This window comes from Schistocerca americana, chromosome 7 (genome assembly GCF_021461395.2).
Source record: "Schistocerca americana isolate TAMUIC-IGC-003095 chromosome 7, iqSchAmer2.1, whole genome shotgun sequence".
NCBI classification, from domain to species: Eukaryota; Metazoa; Arthropoda; class Insecta; order Orthoptera; family Acrididae; genus Schistocerca; species Schistocerca americana.
The window spans coordinates 301,000,615-301,021,074 of NC_060125.1; the positions used below are offsets into that span (position 1 = coordinate 301,000,615).

The 20,460-nt window shown below is 36.9% G+C and overlaps 1 protein-coding gene across 1 annotated transcript in view; it reads right to left on the bottom strand.

Moving 5' to 3' along the window:
* LOC124622892 (teneurin-m) overlaps window positions 1–20,460 on the bottom strand; it is a 119,166-nt gene that overhangs the window by 44,713 nt on the left and 53,993 nt on the right. Inside the window, exons 5-7 of the mRNA XM_047148682.1 lie at window positions 14,119–16,203; window positions 11,309–11,586; window positions 3,821–4,037 (exon numbers count right to left, since the gene is read on the bottom strand). Coding sequence (XP_047004638.1) covers window positions 3,821–4,037; window positions 11,309–11,586; window positions 14,119–16,203 — 2,580 coding nt within the window. The remainder of the gene's footprint in view (window positions 1–3,820; window positions 4,038–11,308; window positions 11,587–14,118; window positions 16,204–20,460) is intronic.

Consider the following 20,460-nt stretch of genomic DNA (forward strand, 5'->3'; position numbering starts at 1 on the left):
TGTGTTTGATGGAAAGCATACCCCACAAACATAAAACAAAATTATCAAGCTAGTTGGGTACTCATAAATATATGTTAAATTTTAAGCTGCCGTGCTATAATTCTGAATAACACTGACCTGCTGAACTAGAGAGCAAAATTTATATTCCCTCTCACTGACAGAGAAAGCATAGGACCACCAAAATAAACTGATTTATATTATGAAAGGATTCTAAAAGTTGTGTGTGAAGTCTTCATATGTCCAGACAACATGACATCTTTCATCCACTGGTTATCTCTAGGATGTCCAGATCTTTAGTATTATTAATTACACAAGTAATAGAAGACCCTAAACTGAAATTTTTAAGATAAGCAAGCAATGGTCACAGATGATATTTCAGGCAGTTTTGAATAAGCTATATGTATCACGAACGTTTGAAAGCTGCTTGTGTTTCACAAAAAATGAGTGCCTAGAGCACTGACGTTGGTGGTGGTGCAAATAAGCATCACTACCTTTTTTAAGTGATCATATTTATTCATTTTCCACTAAATCCAGCCTGCAGTATTCATGTAATATCTTTTGGGACCATTTTCAATCAAAGTATGATTGACAGAGAATGCAGTATAAGAAATGAACTGTATGGCTGTAAAATTCCAATAAAATGAAGAAAAGTGGCATAATTTGGCCAGTTACAAGTAAACAAGTGTTAACAGATTTATATTCACAAACAGATGGGAACCAAATGCTGGCTTTCAGAACTAGGGCGTCCTTTATGTGGCAAAAGACAGGGTGCTGTTGAAGGAAATGAACTGAACCATAGATCTTGAGTTAATGATGAAAGAATAGGGCAGGTCAAAAAGGGAAATTAACAATGGAATGTCAGCGGCAAATGGGATATGTAAATCAGAGAAACTAGATAGAAGGAATGAAGATTAGGGTCTAATATCCCATCTACATTGAGGTCATTAGAATGGAGCAAAGGCTCATGATGTTTCAAGGATGGGGAACAAGTGTCTATTGTGGAGCTGCAAGGGACAGCACATGCAGTTATATAAAACTTCCTCCATACAGACATCGACACAAGGGCCAACTTGCATGGAGTATTGCTGTCCACCTGACACTGTCATTACTGACATTTCATTACATAGCTAACATGTTGAATTACAGTTGTATGGATGGTGAAAGCACAGGCATTGTTATCTGGTCACAAATCAGTGATCACAAGGAGTTTTATCGTATTATATGACTAGTGTTCAAGCAGTACACTGAAACTAAAAAACTAGCAAATTAGGCCTACTCAATGTTTACCACTCTTGAAAGAAATTATATATGTGCCCTAAAACTTGGAAGGGTAAACTGATGTAAGCAAAATGTGTGTGGGGCCAACTTTCCCTTCATACACTGCGAACTGTTCATCAGAAAATGATGAGCATGACAGAAAAAAAAAAGTTTTTCCTTGTGCACGTCACAATCATATACCTGCAGTAGTATAACAAAGTGTCCAGGTGGACAAGAAAAAAAAAAAATCCCGGCTTTCCCAATTAGAAATACATATTTTCCTGCATGAAAATACACTATACCTCAGGCAAAAGTACATTTTTTTCCATGTTCAGTGACAATATACTTCCCATCAGAGTTGTTAAACTTATCAATCATTTGTATGGTAAAACGAGCCCAGCAACAACAATGAATTTGGCAAGATCTTTGATGTGTGGCAACATGTATACTGTGTACTTTCACAACATGAAAGCATAAATGTGAATTCCATCAAACGCAGTATGGTAGATCCAAAAGCACTGAAATCGAGATTGCATTGCACGATGCACTTTTGTCAGCCAAATCATGGCTCATGTCACATGATCTCGCACTCCAGTGACAGCAGATATTCAGAGCATAGCACACGTGATGTAGTCAGCCAATAGCAATATCACTGTTAAGTAGTGCAAACACATAAATGCAAAACATTAATGGTTTAAATTAACATACATACAGTACAGTTGCAAGAAAAGCTAAGCTTTTACATATATTACTGGTTATCAAAAAATTTTGCTGTTTTTTCCAAGGGGTTGGTTAGGCAGGATCCTAAGGGCACAGCATAAATCACAGCAGGTGAATATTTCTGACAAGACAACTATAAATTTCACTGTTGTGCATCGACCAGTTCGTGGGTTACTTGGCTGAATACATGTTATGCTGTGGTGCATCTACCACACAGCATGAGCAACAGAATGTCTGCTGCCCACATCATTCAAATGAGTGCAGCTCCACTCATATTGCAGCAGGGTGAGCAAGTCAGCAAGGAGGCCAGCAGTCACGCCAATACTGCAGTCATTATGCGCAGCTAGAATCGGCGTGCACAGATCGGCACTATGTCCTGCTTCAACGGCACTGCTCTGCAGTCAGCAAAAACGAAATAATCCTCTGTGAAGTGAGTATTTAAGCTCTCGCTGAAGCAGCAGAAAGAGTGACATTGCTTGCCTGGAACTGATGATCATCACCAGAGCTGCCGCTACTGGAGCTATCATCATCCAGTCCACCATTCACCACTGCTATTCTGACCAAGACATCGTGCTACAAGGGACCAGACACTACCAGCTAGGTGGGTCTGGACTAGGACATCATTTCGTGGATTGTACTGAGGAAATTTAACTTGACATCACTCGTACTCATAAAAGAATGTTGCATTCAATACGAATGGACCAGTAGTATTTCAGAACTAGTTGTTTCCACTATATAATCTTGCAAGTCACTTCATTCTTGACAATGTCAAGAATAGCCTTTACTGCCACCTAAGAATTACAGAAGAAGTGTACGTTTATTTGGTGTTTACTCTAGAAGAATCTCCAAGCACATTTAAGTTGCTTGTTCCAATAATCAGAATTGTGTAAACAAACAACTAGTCAAGTCAGTCAAGCATGTGTATTGTGTTGGGCATAAAAAGATTCCATCATGCACTTCAACTTTTCCATAGAAAAGCCAGTTACATAGGAAATTGCTCAAGAACTCACCAAATACTGTTTTTTAAGAATACGTATGCTTTATGTCATCATTATTGTACAATTTTTAGTCTGTGAAAGAACTAAAATGGCTTGTCTTCCGGGCCCAAAATTTTTCTAAGTGGCTGCCCTCAAAGTGTTATGTTTTGATTAGAGTCACACACTCCACAATTTATGAAATTCATCACACATTCTTACACTTAACACAATTCATATAATTCATCTTGCATAAAAGGAAATTTACTTTGAAAGTAACACTTCTCAAACCACCATTCGCAAGACCTGTTAAAGATGTGAACAGTTGTGACATCACGCTCATTGAAAGTAGTTAGTTGTTTTGAAGTGTTGCACAGTCTTTGTCCTAAAGCCTTTTAACACATTTTGCTATCAGTACACACTTGTGTGTACACTGTGTTTCATTGTTGAAAATGGCACAATTTTTCTCATTTATGTTTTATTGCTGGGGTGTTATTCTGCCGTAGCAGGCTAAAATAAAAGTCTTCATTAGAGCATCAGTTTCTTGTCAATCAAAATTTTAACTGAAAATTATAACAGTGAAAAGTTCCTGGAATTCTAAAAAATCCCAGGTTTTTCTCAGATGAAAAAATTTATTGGTTTTTCGTGGATTTTCCAGTTGTCCTGGGGTGTATACATCCTGTATAACAATCTGAGATGTAAACGAAACAAAAAAGATGAACAGATCCTAATGTAGCAAACTCTTGAATCACTGTTGAATTACATGTGAAATTAGTATGGATTTGCCATAATTACTTTTATTATAGACTTAACACTAATAAAACAATGGAAAATCAAGGATAGATTAACATTAAAAAGTATAAACTCACTTTCACTGCAGTCATCTCCACCAAATCCAGGATTGCATTGGCAATGTCCTAACAGACACTCTCCTTTGCCACTACAGCCACTGGGGCAATTCTGTGTCATTTCTTCTGCAATAACTGCAATGAATGACACTTCACGTGCATCTCCATCGTCATTGTAAAGTGACAAAAACCAGTGTCCTTGTTCCATGTAATGTGTTACATCCTTTTTCACTGCCATCTAAGCAATAAGAAACAAATTATTTATTATTAGAATTAAAATATTTAGATGACAATAAAATCATCAAATCCTCCATAGACAAAGAAGAATAATGACTAGAATACTACAGAATTTTCTGTGCAAAATAAAACATGACAATAAATCAAGTTTTCCCTGCTTTTTAAGAACCTCCTTCAACAGTGCAGTTAGCTGTACAGATATGACATTTGTGCTCTAAATAACTGTAATTTTCAATTATTTAAACAAATAATAAATGAATTCGAACAATATAAAATTACAAGGAGACAGTACGGCCAGCTGTAACTTTCCTTCAGGAAGCAAAATTCCAAGTACTGCTGATAGATTCATATCAACACAGAAAACACTTCCTAGTTTTCAGTACTGTTAGTTCTGTCATTAGGAAGGAAAGAGCAGCTGGTTGGGAAATGTTAGAAGGGAGGGGAAGGTCATTCAGACCTCAGGATGACAGGAGTATGTGTGCTGTGAGGACAGGCATCTGAGGCAACAGTATCTGCTCCAACACTGTATGCCTCAATGCTTATGCCAACAACTCCCAAGACTTCCTCTCCCTTTTGATACTCAAAGCTCTTGTCCACAAACAAACCTCCCAGGCAATCTCATCCTCTCACCATCTGACAAACACAGCTCCTACTTCCAGAAAACTCAGAAGCACCACGCCATCATATATTACTACCCAGTCTTCAGATGCTTTAGTACTTTACTTTGCCACAACTGTGATTTTCTCAATTGTAGTCATGAAATGAAATTGTCTCTACTGATGCCCTTTCCAGACCACCCACCAACATCTTCCCTCACCCTCCTAATCTATATAGGTCTTTGCTTATCCTCAGAACAGGTGTGTCCCTCCCAACCTGGTGTCTAAGTAACCTAACTCTCCTTTGCAAGCATCCCCAACCTATCCCTCTTTCCTCTTTGAGGAAGAAACTAGCAGATCTGAAAGCTACAATATCTTTTCTACCTTTATATATCTCTGTTGGCACTATTTACAATTTTGTGTTTTGAAAATAAGTAGTTGCTAACCATTCTGTCTCCTTGTAATTATCAAAACTGAATTTTTCTTTTGACATAATTATCCCAGAATAAGATAGCTAGTCTCAATTTTGATTTCAACTATGTCTTTCCAAATACCATGCCATTTTTCAGTTCACAAATAAGATTCTACAAAATTTAAATGGTAAAATTTGCTAAGTGGTATTTTCTGTGATATGTCAAAAGTATCTGGTTGTGCAGTTCCAAGAGAAACTCAAATACTTTGGGTGCAGACATCTAGCTTGTAACTGGTTTTCTAACTGAAATAACGCAGTGTTGCATTAAAGTACCCACAGAGTCTAAACAATTTAACTGCACTGTCAGACTGAGGAATAATCAAGCAGATTTACTACAGGGATTGAGATTGGAATCAGTGTTGTTTTTGAATGTGCCATCATAATCCAACTACTTGTAATAGTTTGCTGATGGTACAAGCATTATAATCAAGCCTAATGGCAGAAATTCAAAACATTTTAAAAGATTAATAAAATTTTCTTAGATCTTATTAAGTGGTTCTGTGCAAACACACTGTCATCAAACTTTGATAAGACACAATATATCCAATTCTGTACTGCACAAATCCTGGCTACATAATTAAAAACAATGAGTAAGGGGGAGTCAAATAAATGAAACAGAATATTCTACATATTTAGAGTTTATATTACCAAAAATCTGAACGGAAGTCACACATTACCAGTCTTCTTAAATGTCTAAATTCTACAACTTTTCTGTTATGGGTAATAGCATATTTTGAAGATAAAATTGTCAATAAGTGGACTTACTTTTCTTGTTTTCATTCATAATGCCTTATCATATTATTCTGGAGCAACACTTCATCGAGGAAGAAACTGTTTGCTGCACAGAAGCATGTAATGAAAATAACATGCGTTGTCCACAGTAGATTGTCTTGGAGACAGCCCTTTAATAGTTGGGCATACTGACAACTGCCTCACAGTATATTTATTCCCATATTAAGTTTGTTTACAACAATCAATGACCTTTAGAAATGTAATACTAGAGGGGGGAATGACATACACCATCCATCACTCGAAACACACTATGGGATGTAAATGAGGGAGGATGATCACTGGATATGAAAAATCCAATAAATGTTAAAATTAACTTCTAACACAAACTAAAATCGTGTCTGATTGGCAACTTATTCAGAAAATGCATTACATTTGTAAACTAAATGATTTGTTGGACCACTTAATAGTAAGAGATAGCACCAATGCTCCACGTAACACGCAGATAACTAATTCCACTTCATGTGGACATCTGCAACAGTTCCCATGCCAAACACTTCTTGTAGAACAGTCTCTTCAACACAGAGTCCATTTCAGATGCAGAATGACTAATTACACGACTTTTCTACTTTTATTAAGTCAGATGACTCAGTTTTTCCTTTGAGAAAGTCAGTACTGATTTCCTTCCCCATATTTACCCAATCAGAGCTTTTGCTCAGTCTTTAATGACCTCGTCATCAATAAGACATAAGAACCAAAGCTTCTTTCCTTTTTTTCTTCTGAATGTATTCTCTTCTAGAAGTTAGTGTGGTAAACTCGGTTCATCATAGGATGAGTCATCTGAATGGAGACTTGCCTAAATGCTAGTAGACCAGTTTTGTTCTTTTTATTCACTAATAGCTGACAAAACCAGCGCTGCACAGGTATTCAGTTTGCCAATTTTCTATCAGAAACGAAAACAAAAAATGAACTTTGTTTGAATGTATCATAAGTAAGCATAGACTGTAGTAGTTTCCTAACAGTCTTGATTACCTTTATGTTAAGTGTGTTGCATACCTATTGGACAGTACCACATTTCAATTGCTGTGTTTGCATATGTAATCAGTGTCTTACTAGATTCCCCCAGAAGCGGTGAACCATCCAGAAACTGTGTAAAGATATACATAGGGCCGCATAACCTACAGAACACTTTTATTCTCCATAGTTATCCTCCTGTCTGTTACTTACAAATGAACAGTACCGTATTTATAGCAAAACTGAAACTGCCACATTTAATTCAAGTTTTATTCAAAAATTGTTGATATGTAACATGAGACTTGGGGCTGTTTTAGCAGAAATAAAAAATGGTACATATTTACTATATAGTACTGGGAAACACAGTTTCCTAAAAAAAAGTAAAATTCAGAAAAAAACCCAAAACAAAAACGTATCAAATATCACTTCAATATTTTGTTGAGCTTCTAAGAAACATGCTTCTGTTATTTATGAACAGTGTTCACACTTATCAATAATAACAGGAGACTCTTGCCTTTGATCATGATAAAGAACATTCATTGATGCAGACTTTACTTGCGTCAAAAGTATTTGCTTGATTACATGAAAGTGCAGAAGTTAAGCAATCAGTTAATTTTTATCACTTATAAAATACAATTTATATTTTATAAGGATATAAAATACACAATGGGCTAACACTGAACAATGTGCAGTTCTAAGCACGTGCAAAACAAAAAACAAACAGAAGACATCTGCTCAGAGTTTCTCTCTCACAAATTTATTGCTTTTTCCCTATCAATGCTACCAATACATACTACATCATTTATGTGCTGTATCAAACCTACTAAACTGTAGCTTTGGTAGAGCGCAACTCTAGCAATTCCTCTCCACAGCTCAATACGTAGCTTGTGTTTTCATCTACAGCCGTTTGTGCTTTGCAGTTGAAAGCTGTCAAAAGTGCTGCCAGATGTCATGGATTTCCTTAAGTTTACTTGACTGTAGTTGTATCTTAGTATTAAAGAATAAATGTATTCAAACTTCATGCACAATGTGGCTTTTTTCACACATTTCAGTGTTTATGGCTACATATTTCTTGAATTAGATGCCGTACAGTTATATATTTGTGTAGGTACATTCAGTGGCATATGTGGATACTGTCTATGAAATATGTTGTGAATACAGAGAGTAGGAAACAATTAATAAATTTAAACGTCATGCACAATGTGGCAGATTTTCACGCGTTCCAAGTATTTATCAGGCCATATTTTCTGAACTGTGATAGGTAAGTGATTTACACGCAGGCTAATTGTTGCCTGACAGTAAAGGGTATGTATATCAAGTTTGGTTGAACTTGGTCCATTTGTTTAGTAGGAGATGTGGAACATAACGCACACACACAACATACTTCCATTTTTTATAATATGTATTGATACTGACTGTATTTTAAGCAGTTTTCTTCACAGAGAAACAACTTTTCTGCTTTTAAGTAATCCCTTTATAAATGTCCAAATTACATGTCTTGTTTATGCTTGTATGACTGCTTGTATTACCATCACCACTGCAAAGTCTGTTCCTTGTAGCCATTTGCCACCTCCTACTTCAGGCAGTAGGTACTCGTATTATCTGCCAGCACAAAACAGAGGACTGGCATAGTTACTAAAGCACTTTTTATATGATCTAATAGCCAAATAAATGTTCTATTATCAAGAATACATATTCTGGGTGTAGCAGATTGTATTACCAAATCAATCACTCATTGTGCATCCCATTATACACGGTTAGTTGAAGATAATCTGCTCTTGTTTCTTTCTTGTTTCACTGTTACTGCTAGTATGGAACTATTACTTCTACTTCACCTTAGCATGTTTTCTCCTTGGTCTGTTTGCTGATGCACTTGTTTATTCATTTTTTCCATCAACTCTCTGATGACCTTGTCATCCACAGGATATTAAAATTTTTAACCCCCTTTCACATTCAAACTAGAGATGGGCAAAACTGTTCTTTTCAGAGATCGGATCGGAACTGTTCACTCCCTGAAATGAAATAGCTCTTTTTCATGACTCACCACTCATTCAGAATAGAAAATAAATGGAAGGCACATTGCCCTTTAAACTTGGTTTATTCCAGTACTATACCTGTATTTTGATCTTATTTGATCCTATTTTGAAGTAACACAGATAATGAGTAAGAATTTTGTATTGTTTATTGAAATTTCCACGATATGACAAAGTTTTTGATTATTGATTTATTTTGCACTATCGTGGTTTTTTGGGTGATCAGAAAATGTTGTAACTTGAGATTTACGTTAACAATATATTTGGCTATAATGTATTAAAATTTCATTAAACTAGTACAAATACATCGCAAGCATTATATTTTTAAAGTGAACGTTTCCTTCCGAAAATGCCTAAAATCGCAAAATCCGTACCAGAATAAGAAAAAAAAAAATTATGAATTTGACTGTAAGACTAAAGTGCTGCATATAGACTTATGCAGAATAAAACAAGGAAAATATTGGTGTATCACATTTTGCGATACGTTTATCGGTTCGCTCGTAATTAAAGTGTAAATTCGAGTATCCATAATAAAAATTCTATAGTAAGAGGAGTCGTCAGGAACCTAATCTGATCAGTTTAAACAAATAAAAATAAAATACAAACAAATGATGTATACATAACATAATAATGTTATATACACAGCGGTATTACTACGAAGAACAATATCCAGTAGAGACGAACTCCGATGCAGAGGCGCTGAGTCAAGCAGGTCGAGCCACGAGCTGTATTACTGCATGAGCTAAGACCGCAGAGACCAGAGTGACACCTGAGTTGCTTTGCTGAACGCTCTGGCTAGAGTCGAGAACGGTGGGGTGAGTGTTGAGCGGGCGAGCTCCGAGGGTGGGGGGAGCGGTGAACGGCCACCAGTCACCTGCTCCGAGACAAATCGTCCGTTCTCTTGCGAGCAGGTTGTTGCAAGTAGTTCTTACGGTCTTCGCTTGGAGGCTCTCTGTCCTGTTGCTCGCATCAACTGCCCAGAGGGCAGGACGTGCAACTGAAACAATCGCCGACGGAGTGCGATGCTAAGTTAAGCTGCACCAGACACTGCACGCGGCAGAGGAAGCACAGAGACGGCACGGCATATGTGAAACACAAAATCCAATGGGGCACTGCACAATGCAGGAAGCCAAGGCAGAAGCAGGGCAGACGCCGGCGCTGGCTGTGTTGTGTGGCGTGCACTGTGCTCTGACCAGCAGAGGCCCTGCTGATATGCTCCGTCTCTCTCTCTCTCTCTCTCTCTCTCTCTCTCTCTCTCTCTCTCTCTCTCTCTCTCTCTCTGCTGTGGGAAACGTTTGGAGCTACCGTTCTTTTTTTCTGAATCACTGATTGTTCACTCCTTTGAAAGATTCAACTCTATGAATCAGTTCAGGAGCGGATCCCCCATCTCTAATTCAAACTGATCCCCTACCCATTCTCTTTTCTAAATTATATGTTGATAATTATCTTTTCTTATATTACTGCCTACACTCCATCTACGATTTTTCCATCATTGTATTTTCTGTTTATCATTGTCAGTATCCAGTGATCAGCATTAGGTATGGGATATATGTAAACAGTAATGTTTAAGACTAATCAGATACAGCAATGCAAGATGGACACACACACACACACACACACACACACACACAAAAGCTGGTTGCTCATGGAGAATTTGGAGCATTTGCTGTAGCTCCTCAGTGACTTCCAAAATAATGAATGCAAACCACTAAAAGGAAAATGATTTATTTTATAAGTGTTAGAAGCAAGGATAATACTGGTATATTTTTACAACATATAGGAAATATTACTGAATTTATGTCTGTAGCAGTTGGAGATTGTATCTAACACTATAGGGTGATTATATTTTGTCATACGCAAGCATGGGCATCTGAACGTGATTCATTGATATGAATGCAGAATGGCTTCATTGGAAAACATTAAAGCCTTCATTTTCAGTGTGAAGTCACTGTGCAAATGCTCATCAGGTATTATATTAAAAAAATAAAATATTTATCATTTATGCAGAGGGAAAAAGAGAAGTGTAATCTTTAAAAAATAGAACAGTAATCTGTCAAAATGTAAAGAGGGAAATATGGGTCTAAAGCATCCATATCCATGGATTCTGAAATCACAAAGAAAATGAAGAAAAAAAGTGAAGCACGAGTCCTTTCTAACTCTGATGGCAGTGTGTTTGTGTTTCTGTTGGTAAACTATTGTGTTTCTCAGCACTTATTGCACTCCTCTGATTTGTGAATTTCACATTTTGTATTTTAAATCAAAAAAAGACTCACAGTCTTTGGTTCGGCATTGCTACCAATGAAGTCACTTTCTTCTCACAATTCAGTACTTTCATCAACTTATGACTGCATTTGCATTTCACTGTTATTTGCGTTAACTTGTATGCAACTGAAATCCAAAACTATATGTTACTAAATTCAATACTTACATGTGCTCCTCTTGTCGTCCTTGCTTTGAATCCACTAAGAACCTCCAGAATGTCATACTGAGTATGAGTTGGAAGGGCATTCCTGCGGGCATACACTCCTATACTTGCACCCCTTGGGATGCTGTAATCAAACTTGACATACGCAGCTTCAGACTGGTAAAACTGCATGTTCCAGTAACTGTATGGAGGTATATCCTTAGATAGTTTTTGGCCAAGAGAGATTTGAGAAAAAGTTGTCCCATCAGGTGGAAAAGTGATCCCCGGAAAAGTTCTAGCACCTGAAATATTCCATGAGATATAAATGTACCACCACATTTACACATTAATCTCAAGAGCTCCAGATTGCAACACACCAAGAGACCATTATGTCAGTTAGCAGATACGAAACCACTGGATTAATCTATTGCAGTGAACAGAAATAATTTTAGTTTAATATCTAAATGGCTTGAAATACTTTTCATGGAGTTAACTCTAATGTTTTGCCTTAATTTCAACTCATTGTTGAATTGCTGCTCTCGCATGCATAGTATTGAATAAAAGTAAATTTCTAGCAACTGTTACAGAATTGAAAATATAATACGAGTTGCTGTAGTGTTATCCTTATGTTATACATCACTGATGCCCAGAAATTTAAAATAGAAGCCTACAAACTACATAAAAATTTATATGTGCAGAAACAAACTACAAAGCCAGTGAGATAAAATTACACAAATTACTGAATATTATAATTTTTTAAAAAGTAGTAACATAATAACTTACAACTATCTACTAAAAAGTTTTACTTATTCAACCATAACCAAAAAATTACTTCTTATGCGGCATGCAGTTTCTTACAGTGTAGGAAAATAAGTATTTGTAAAGAGAAAAGCCATCATATAAATTTGATTCCGTAGTATAAACGATGGCTTTTCTCTTTGTTTCTGTTTTAGTGCAGCACCAAAGCAATGCCCATTCCTGATAAGTGAAAGTTAATTTACTCACATTTTGCATGCAACATAGAGAAGTCATCACTGAGAGGTTTCAGAAATAACATTGAGCAATTTCTCAAATCACTGGCATCAACCAATATAAATTTCTAATGAAATACTGTTCACAAAAACTACATACACCAAAGTAAGGGAACTGATTTTGTATGTGTTGATTTATTTCTCCTTTTTTCCTTTCTTTTTAGCACATTTGAGGATTAGTATTTTCAAAATATTAACAGTGAAGAATAATGACTTTTCCTACAAGTCAGATTTCAAATTAGTGGTGACTTTTCTTTAATATATTTTGTTATATTGTCCTTTCCTTTCTTAAGGGTAAGGAAAAATCCCTCTTGTAGTTTAGTACTGAGAAATATTGAGTTATTGCTTGCTCTTGCATGACAGCCGAGAGAAGTTCTTCCTTGAAAGCTGCCCAATTAACATGTTAGTTCTGATTTGCGAATTATCATGTCAAATCTGAGCAGTTGTGTGTTCCTACCATATACACAGAAGTGAGGCCCATTGATCACTAGGACTGAAACCATGACCAATCTCAAATCTTCACATCATACTGCCCTTGCGAACAGAAAAACAGTAATTACCAGTAGCTTAAATTCACCTTTTTAATGTGTTTTGTCTAGTTTTTTTTAACTAGTGGCTAAGAATACAAGCACGTCTTATGGAATGTAAAGTGATATGGATTAATAATGAGTAGGAATACTGCTAGTATCTATCATTTTGGTGAAAAAGGTGCGGTATCTGTTTGATAGAAAAAAAAAGGAAAGAAGTTTAGGATGTAATGTCTTGTCAATGACAAAGATCGAGTACAAGCTAGAATTGGATAAGGGTGAGAATAGAAATAAATAGTGGGTTTCAAAGGGACCATTTCAGCAGTCCCTTAAAGTTTAGAGAAGATACAGAAAACTTTGATCAGTATGACTAGATTGGGATTGAGACCAGGCAGCTCCTGATTGCGAGTCCTATCCTTTAACAATTGCTTGGCATTTGATAGGAAAGAAGGTGATAATCAACAGTGAGCACTTTACACCATGAACTATGCTGCAGTCTGTCACTCGAGTCAGACAAAGAAATGTTTCATATGAAAGAGACATGTACATGTATACTTATACTCTGCAAGTCACTGTGAAGTGCGTGGTAGAGGGTATGCCCCATTGTACCAGTGGCAACAAATGATTCTGTGGGATAAAGCAGCAAGAAACAAACGTTTAAATGTATAATGAATGACTTGCTTTTTCCTGTGTAATTGTTGGTATAAGGAGAACAGCAAATTCATTAGCTGTGAAAATTTAATAAAATAGATAACCATGTCACTGCTCTTAATAGCAGCACTAAAACTTCTATTTTGACTGGAAATGTGGTGTGGTGATAAGAAGGGAATAGAAAAACAGCAGGAGGAACAACAACAAATCTGAGGTGCTATAATATAAAAATGAGGAACAAGAGATGAAGAATGAAAAGATCAAATATGAAAGATGTCTTCTTGAACAGAAATAAAGGGGTGATCTGAAAGCAAAATAAAGCAAGTAATAAGAGAATGTGAAGGATATGAAGTGTTAGCCTATACCTGTCAGTTAAGCTACAATTTTTTTCCATTTATGTGGTATTGGCTACCATAATTACTTCCTTCCTCACTTCAAATTCTTATAAGCTTTCTACGATATTCTTCATCCAGAATCCCTTGCCAAGCTTAATGGAGTAGTTATTCATGGTTATTATCAATGTAAAAATACCAGATTTTCTTTCTGAGCACAAAGCAGTTTAGTTTTATTACATGCTTATCAGTACGGTGTTAGGAACTGACTGTTTATAGAAATATAGCCTCACCTTCAAGAATTAAGATGGGTGGAGTAGGAGGCGTAGTGTTCACCAGCAATGATCCACAGTCCCGACTCGTAGAACTCGCTAAGCTGCTTGTCTCAGTAGATGACCAAGTTGGTGCGCTATTTGCCTGTGTTGTTACTGTGGTGACAGTAACAGTCTCTGTCTCTGTTCTCTCTCTGGATGGAAGAGGGTCTTCAGTATTTGTTGAATACATTGTAGAAACAGTACCCTCATTACCCTCATATGAAGTACTCGTTGGGAGATCTGAAGTATACTGTCCTTTCTCATCACTTTCAGTGCTTTGAGTTACGGCTGGAGTTGAAAAGAACTGATGATATTCAGAACTCTCTTTGAGCGTAGTATGTTCTTCAACTGATGGTTCAGTCCCATTACTGATTTCTCTTCCTGCAATTATTGAAGTGTCAGTGTTGATAGAGGTGGGTGTATTTATTTCTGTGTCATCATAATCAACTTCCTGATCCAAGCATGGGCAAGAGCACTCACACACGGCTCCATTCAGATGAGGTGGTGCAGTTGTGGTGGTTGTAGTGGAGCTAGTAGTGATGAATGGGGTCGTGTGAGAGTGCTCCTGATGTGCTAACAGCATTTGGGTGTCATCTGAGGTGTTCAAGCTGAGAAGCACATTTGCCACCTTTTGAGCAGGATGAACAACATTTACTTTTGTTGCATCACTAGTGGCATTGCCTGCAGCAGATACAGACATGGAGAATACATATACTGACTGATGTGAACCAAAAGTTTCATCCTGCATAGCTACTGTTACGTTAACAAGCACTCGTTTTGGTGGTTTAGGTAAAACACTGTCAACAACAGGCATAGTCACAAGGCGCACGTCTGATGAGCTGTTTGCAGAATAGTTATGCGATGTATTTGGAGAAACTGTAGTAAGAATTTCTATACTATAGTTGTTAGGATCACTCATTTTCATGGGATGCAGTGTTAATAAAGAACCATGCTTCAGGGATGCACTTACTTCTTCATGCTCTGTCAAATTCTCTGAGAAATTTTCATCACGGCCAGTGAAATAGGTGCTACTTTCTGTAACATTTTCTTCTGCTGGGTCACTGCCATTGAAATTAGAAAAAAATGAATTTTCCATACGATGCTCATGACTAGCATTTTCATTTTGAAGTGCCAGAATATCTGAATGGTGTTCGTGAGTTGATGTTGTAGTAAGGTTAGTTGTGCTGGCATTAACTTTCACAGCTACTGAAGGCTGTTTCTCATTTTCCATGTTCTTATCCCACAAAACACCAGGTAACACATTTTCACTTTTATTTTTAAGTTTTGGTGCTTTCTCAGTGTTATTGTTTTCATCAGTTTCGTCTTTGTCCTCATCTTTGTCTTCCTCTATGAATTTACCTATAATGTCTTTACTATTAAAATCTCTCGGGTGTTGTAGAAGAGGTATGTTACCGCGAATTTCATTATTCAGTTTGTTGGCATCAGGACTGGTATGAGGAGGAAGCTCATTACCACCTGGTTTCAGAGTTACAGAATCATGCGTTAATCTAACAATCTTCACTTCATCTTGCCCATATGCAAAAACACCATAGTCATTTTGGACAGCACTTGGGACAGCAGTATCCATAGATGCTGCATCACTGCCACTTTTGTTCTCAAACACCTGTTCACTGGATGGGGAGTTAGTGTTGACTTGTTTCAAAGACAGTGGAACAGACACATCAGCATGCTCATTTGTGCCAGTTTGGGCTGTCAATTTTTCAACATGCACAGAACCCGGAAGAGCAGTTATATTGTCATCATGCACAACATCAAGGTCTAGAGCTACTTCACCACTTTGTGCTATAACATGAGGATCAACAAGAGAAATGGCAGGGTGTGGTGCATGCTGGGTGACAGTTCTACGCCAACGCTTCCGTGCTGGCTCTACTGGACTGGCGTCATTGGCAGTGGAGAGAACTTTACCTCCTCCTGGAGAGGGCCGAGGACGAGAGGATGAGCGGTTAACCTCAGCAGAGGCTTTAGGATATACCTCAGTGTTCTCCCCAACAAGGACCTTGCAGGTTTTGGCACTCTGATATGACCAGTTTAGTAAGTTAACAACTGAAAATAAAAGCAAAAGAAATTAGTCACTCTTTTACTCTATAAAATATTATTACTCTATCTCAACACAATACTATAGCATTTTTGCTGCACTTTATTTCTAACTGCTAATTAGTCTTGTATGTATTATATATGAATTATAAGACTCATACAGTAAGCTAATGATGCAAGTGAAATACAAAAAAATTTGCCATCACTTGAATACTGGAATGCAACTACTGAAGCTGGAGAATTATTATAGATTGATCTATTCACTAGTTCATGAATAAAGTTCAAATATAGCAACAAGATAAACTGTGCAATAGTTACAAATTATGATTTAGTAAAGTAGTTATACACTCACTGTGGTTTTGTTACAAGTTCTACACATGCTCAATATACCCACTTTTTATGATACGGCACATATTATGTCATAACATATTTCACTCAGTATAGTTCTTCATCCGCTCATAGTCAACAAAGCTACAGCAATCCTGACACATTTTGAAGACACACTAAGTTAAAAAATGAATGGAAGTCAACAAACAGTAGATTGTATAAAATAAAACATAAAGGAAAAGAAGGAAAATAAAATAAGAGAGTTAGCTACATTTGTATCTGTTTATTGCGTGGAGCCAGATAGTTGTCTTGTAGGAAAATGACAAATTTATGCCCTTCAATAACTGCAGCACCATCCCGGCTACCATCTACATCTATATCTTCAGCTACATCTATAATCTGTAAATGACGGTGAAGTGCATAGTAGAGGGTACGTCCCATTGTACCAGTTATTAGGGTTTCTTCCCATTCCATTCAAATAGGGAGCATGGGAAGAATGATTGTTTGAATGTCTCAATGTGTGCAGTAATTACTCTAATCTTATTCTCACGATCCCTATGTGAGCAATAAGTAAGGGGTTGTAGTATATTCCTATATCATCATTTAAAGCTGGTTCTTGAAACTAAGTTAACAGACTTTCTTGGGATAGTTTACATCTACCTTCAAAAAGCCTTGCAGCTCGGTTCCTTCAGCACCTCTGTGACACTCTCCCATGGATCATATGAACCTGTGACCGTTTGTACTGCCCTTCTCTGTAGACATTCAATATCTCCTGCTAGTCCTATTTGGTATGCTTGAGCAATATTGTAGAACTGGTTGCACGAGTAATTTGTGAGCAATTTCCTTTGTAGACTGATAAACCGAAGTCTACCACTGCCTTACCCCCAGCTTAGCCTATGTTATCAATCTATTTCATATCCCTACAAAATGTTCCACATTGTTATTTGTATGTGTTCAGCGATTCTAACAGTGATTCGTTGATATTACAGTCATAGGATACCACATTTTTTTTCATTTGGGAAATGCAATGTTTCACATTTCTGAACATTTAAAGCAAGTTGCCAATCTTTACACCACTTTGAAACCTTGTCAAGGTCTGACAGAATATTTATCCAGTTTATTTCAGACAGTACTTCATTACAGATAACTGTATCATCTGCAAAAAATCTGAGGTTACTAAAAAATGTGGTCTGTGAGGCCATTAATATACAAATGAACAGCAAGGGTCCCAATGCAGTTCCCTGGGGTACACATGAATATTCTTCTACATCTGATGATGATTCTCTGTCCAAGAGAACATGCTGTATCCTCCCTGCCAAAAAGTTCTCAATCCAGTCATGAATTTCACTTGATATCCCATATGATTGTACTTTTGACAATAAGTGTAGGTGTGGTGCTGAGTCTAAAGTAATGCTTTTCGGAAATAAATACTGCATCTACCAGACTGCCTTCATCCAAAGCTTTCAGTGTGTCACGTGAGAAAAGTGGAAGTTGGGTTTCACATGATTGATGTTTTTGGAATCCACACTGGTTGGCACTGAGGAGATCATTCTGTTCAAGATACCTCATTATGTTTGAGTTCAGAATATAGTCTAAGATTTTGTGACAAACTGATGTTGAGGACATTGGACGGTAGTTTTGTGGGTCACTTCTACTACTCTTCTTGCAGACAGGTGTGACCTCTGCTTTTTTCCAAGAATGGGCACAGTTTTTTGTTTGAGGAATCTATGACAAATTATAGTTAGAAGAGGGGCTAACGCAGCTGCAAATTCAGTATGGGTCCTGGAGCTTTGTTCAATTTTAACTATTTCAGCTGTTTCTCAACACCATTGACACATACTTATTTCATTCATCTTTTCAGTGGTTTGAGGATTAAACTGGGGTAATTCTCCTGAATTTTCCTTTTTAAATGATCAGTTGAAAACGGAGTTAACCATTTCAGTTTTTGCTTTGCTACTGTCAATTTCAGTTCCTGTCTCATTCATGAGGAATTGGACATTAATTTTTGTGCTGCTAACAGCCTTTATATGCAACCAGAATTTTTTTGGGTTTTGTAAAATATCATTTGACAATATTCTACTAGAGCAGTCACTGAAGGCATCACGCATTGCTCTCTTCATTCAGCATTTCTCTCTCTACAGTCTTATGCTTTGTTTTACATCTAATTATGCAGTAATCTGTTTCTTTAGAAGTTTCTTTACAGTGACTGTATACCATGGAGATTCCTTCCCATTATGAACTGTTCTACTGGGTACATATATGTCCAGTGTATGGTCAGCTATTCTTTTAAACTTGAGCCATAGTTCCTCTACTTGTTCCTGCCCTGTGCTGAAAGTTTCATGCTCCTCACTGGGATATGACACTACAGATTTTTTATCTAGTTTACTGAACATGTATTTCTTTCTGCTTGGTATAGTTGTCCTTTGTACTTTGGTAGTCATTGTGGCCACAACCATATAATGGTCACTAATACCAGTTTCAATGTGGACATCTTCAAAGATGTTTGTTGCCATTGGATCTAATATATTTTCATCATGAGTGGAGCTCCTAACTATCTGTTTTCAAAGAAGGCATTTACTAATCTTATCCCACCCACCACTAACAAACTATAATTTTCCCCACTCATTGTGTGACAACTAAAGTCTCCACTGATGATTACAGAATGACTGGAGAACTTATTGCACGAGTGAACTGAGGTTCTCTCTAAAGTTTTCAGTTACATCACGAAATGAGTCCGATGGGTGTTAGAAGGATCCAATTGCCAACCCCTGATACTGAGTCTTGCCCAAGAAATCTCACTTGCAGCTTCAAGTTCCATCTTGATGGATTTGAGTTTCATTCTTTCAATATACTCTTGAATTTTCCACAAAAATCTCACTGCTGTCAATTTCAGGTTTCAACCAGCGTTTGTACCTAGTATTATGTGAGCCTCACCATTTTTCTGGAGCACTTCAAATTGTGTCTCTTTGTTGTGAATTCTTCACCAATAAGCCATAAAGATTTTAATACTCTCACCAGTGGAATGCATTTCTTTTGATCTTACACTGATACTTCTGAGTTTCCTACAGCTATCATTATCTGGACTGAGGGAGAGTCACCTAATCCAAAAAACCTTGAGTAACTGATCCTTATAATGTTTGGTTTCCCTAAACAAAATGTCCTGCACATTTCCCCTTTCAAAAATTGCAGAAGTATATTTCTAGATGAGTTTCACAAGTCCTGGTATAACTTAAGACACATTTGCAGTTGCCAACATATACACAACGAGTCCTAGTTCACGTGAAATGATTGCTCACATTTACCTACTGCATATCTATAATTACACAATGGAGCTTTTCGTTGTAGACATGAAAAAGAATGTGCCTCAGTTGTAATTTATTTTTACTGCAATTGTAAAGCAACATTTAATAGCCTTTAAATAAGATACACTACCAGTACATTTACTGTATTCTGTAGACACTGTGAAGGCGAATCTTCAGGAATGTGAAATGAGTCGAGATATAAGCTGAACAAGTGAAACAACTGTTAGAAACAGCATTAATAATTTACTATTATTAAAATGTTATATACTATTAGTTCTTGCTTAAGTGAGGTTAAACAAATAAAATTAACAGGAAAGCTAGTAAAAAGACTCTTAAAAAGGAAAAGAAGTTACTGTATTCTATTATTGACAAAAGAAGTTACTCTGATTATACTGCGGAATATTCGTAACAGGAGAAGTTACAGAGAAATTTCATCACTGTGTTCAAAATTCTAGTGGGAAGAGTAGCGATTGTCAGACAAACAATCATGAAATTTGATGAGAAGGGTTGCAAATGTGGTGAAAGGGGAAACACAGAAGAATAAGGAGTCACCTCAGATTCCAAATGACAGAAAGGGGGCTCTCAGCTAACAGCAGCATTCAGTCTTCAGTAAATAATCTGAATAAGTAAATGAAAG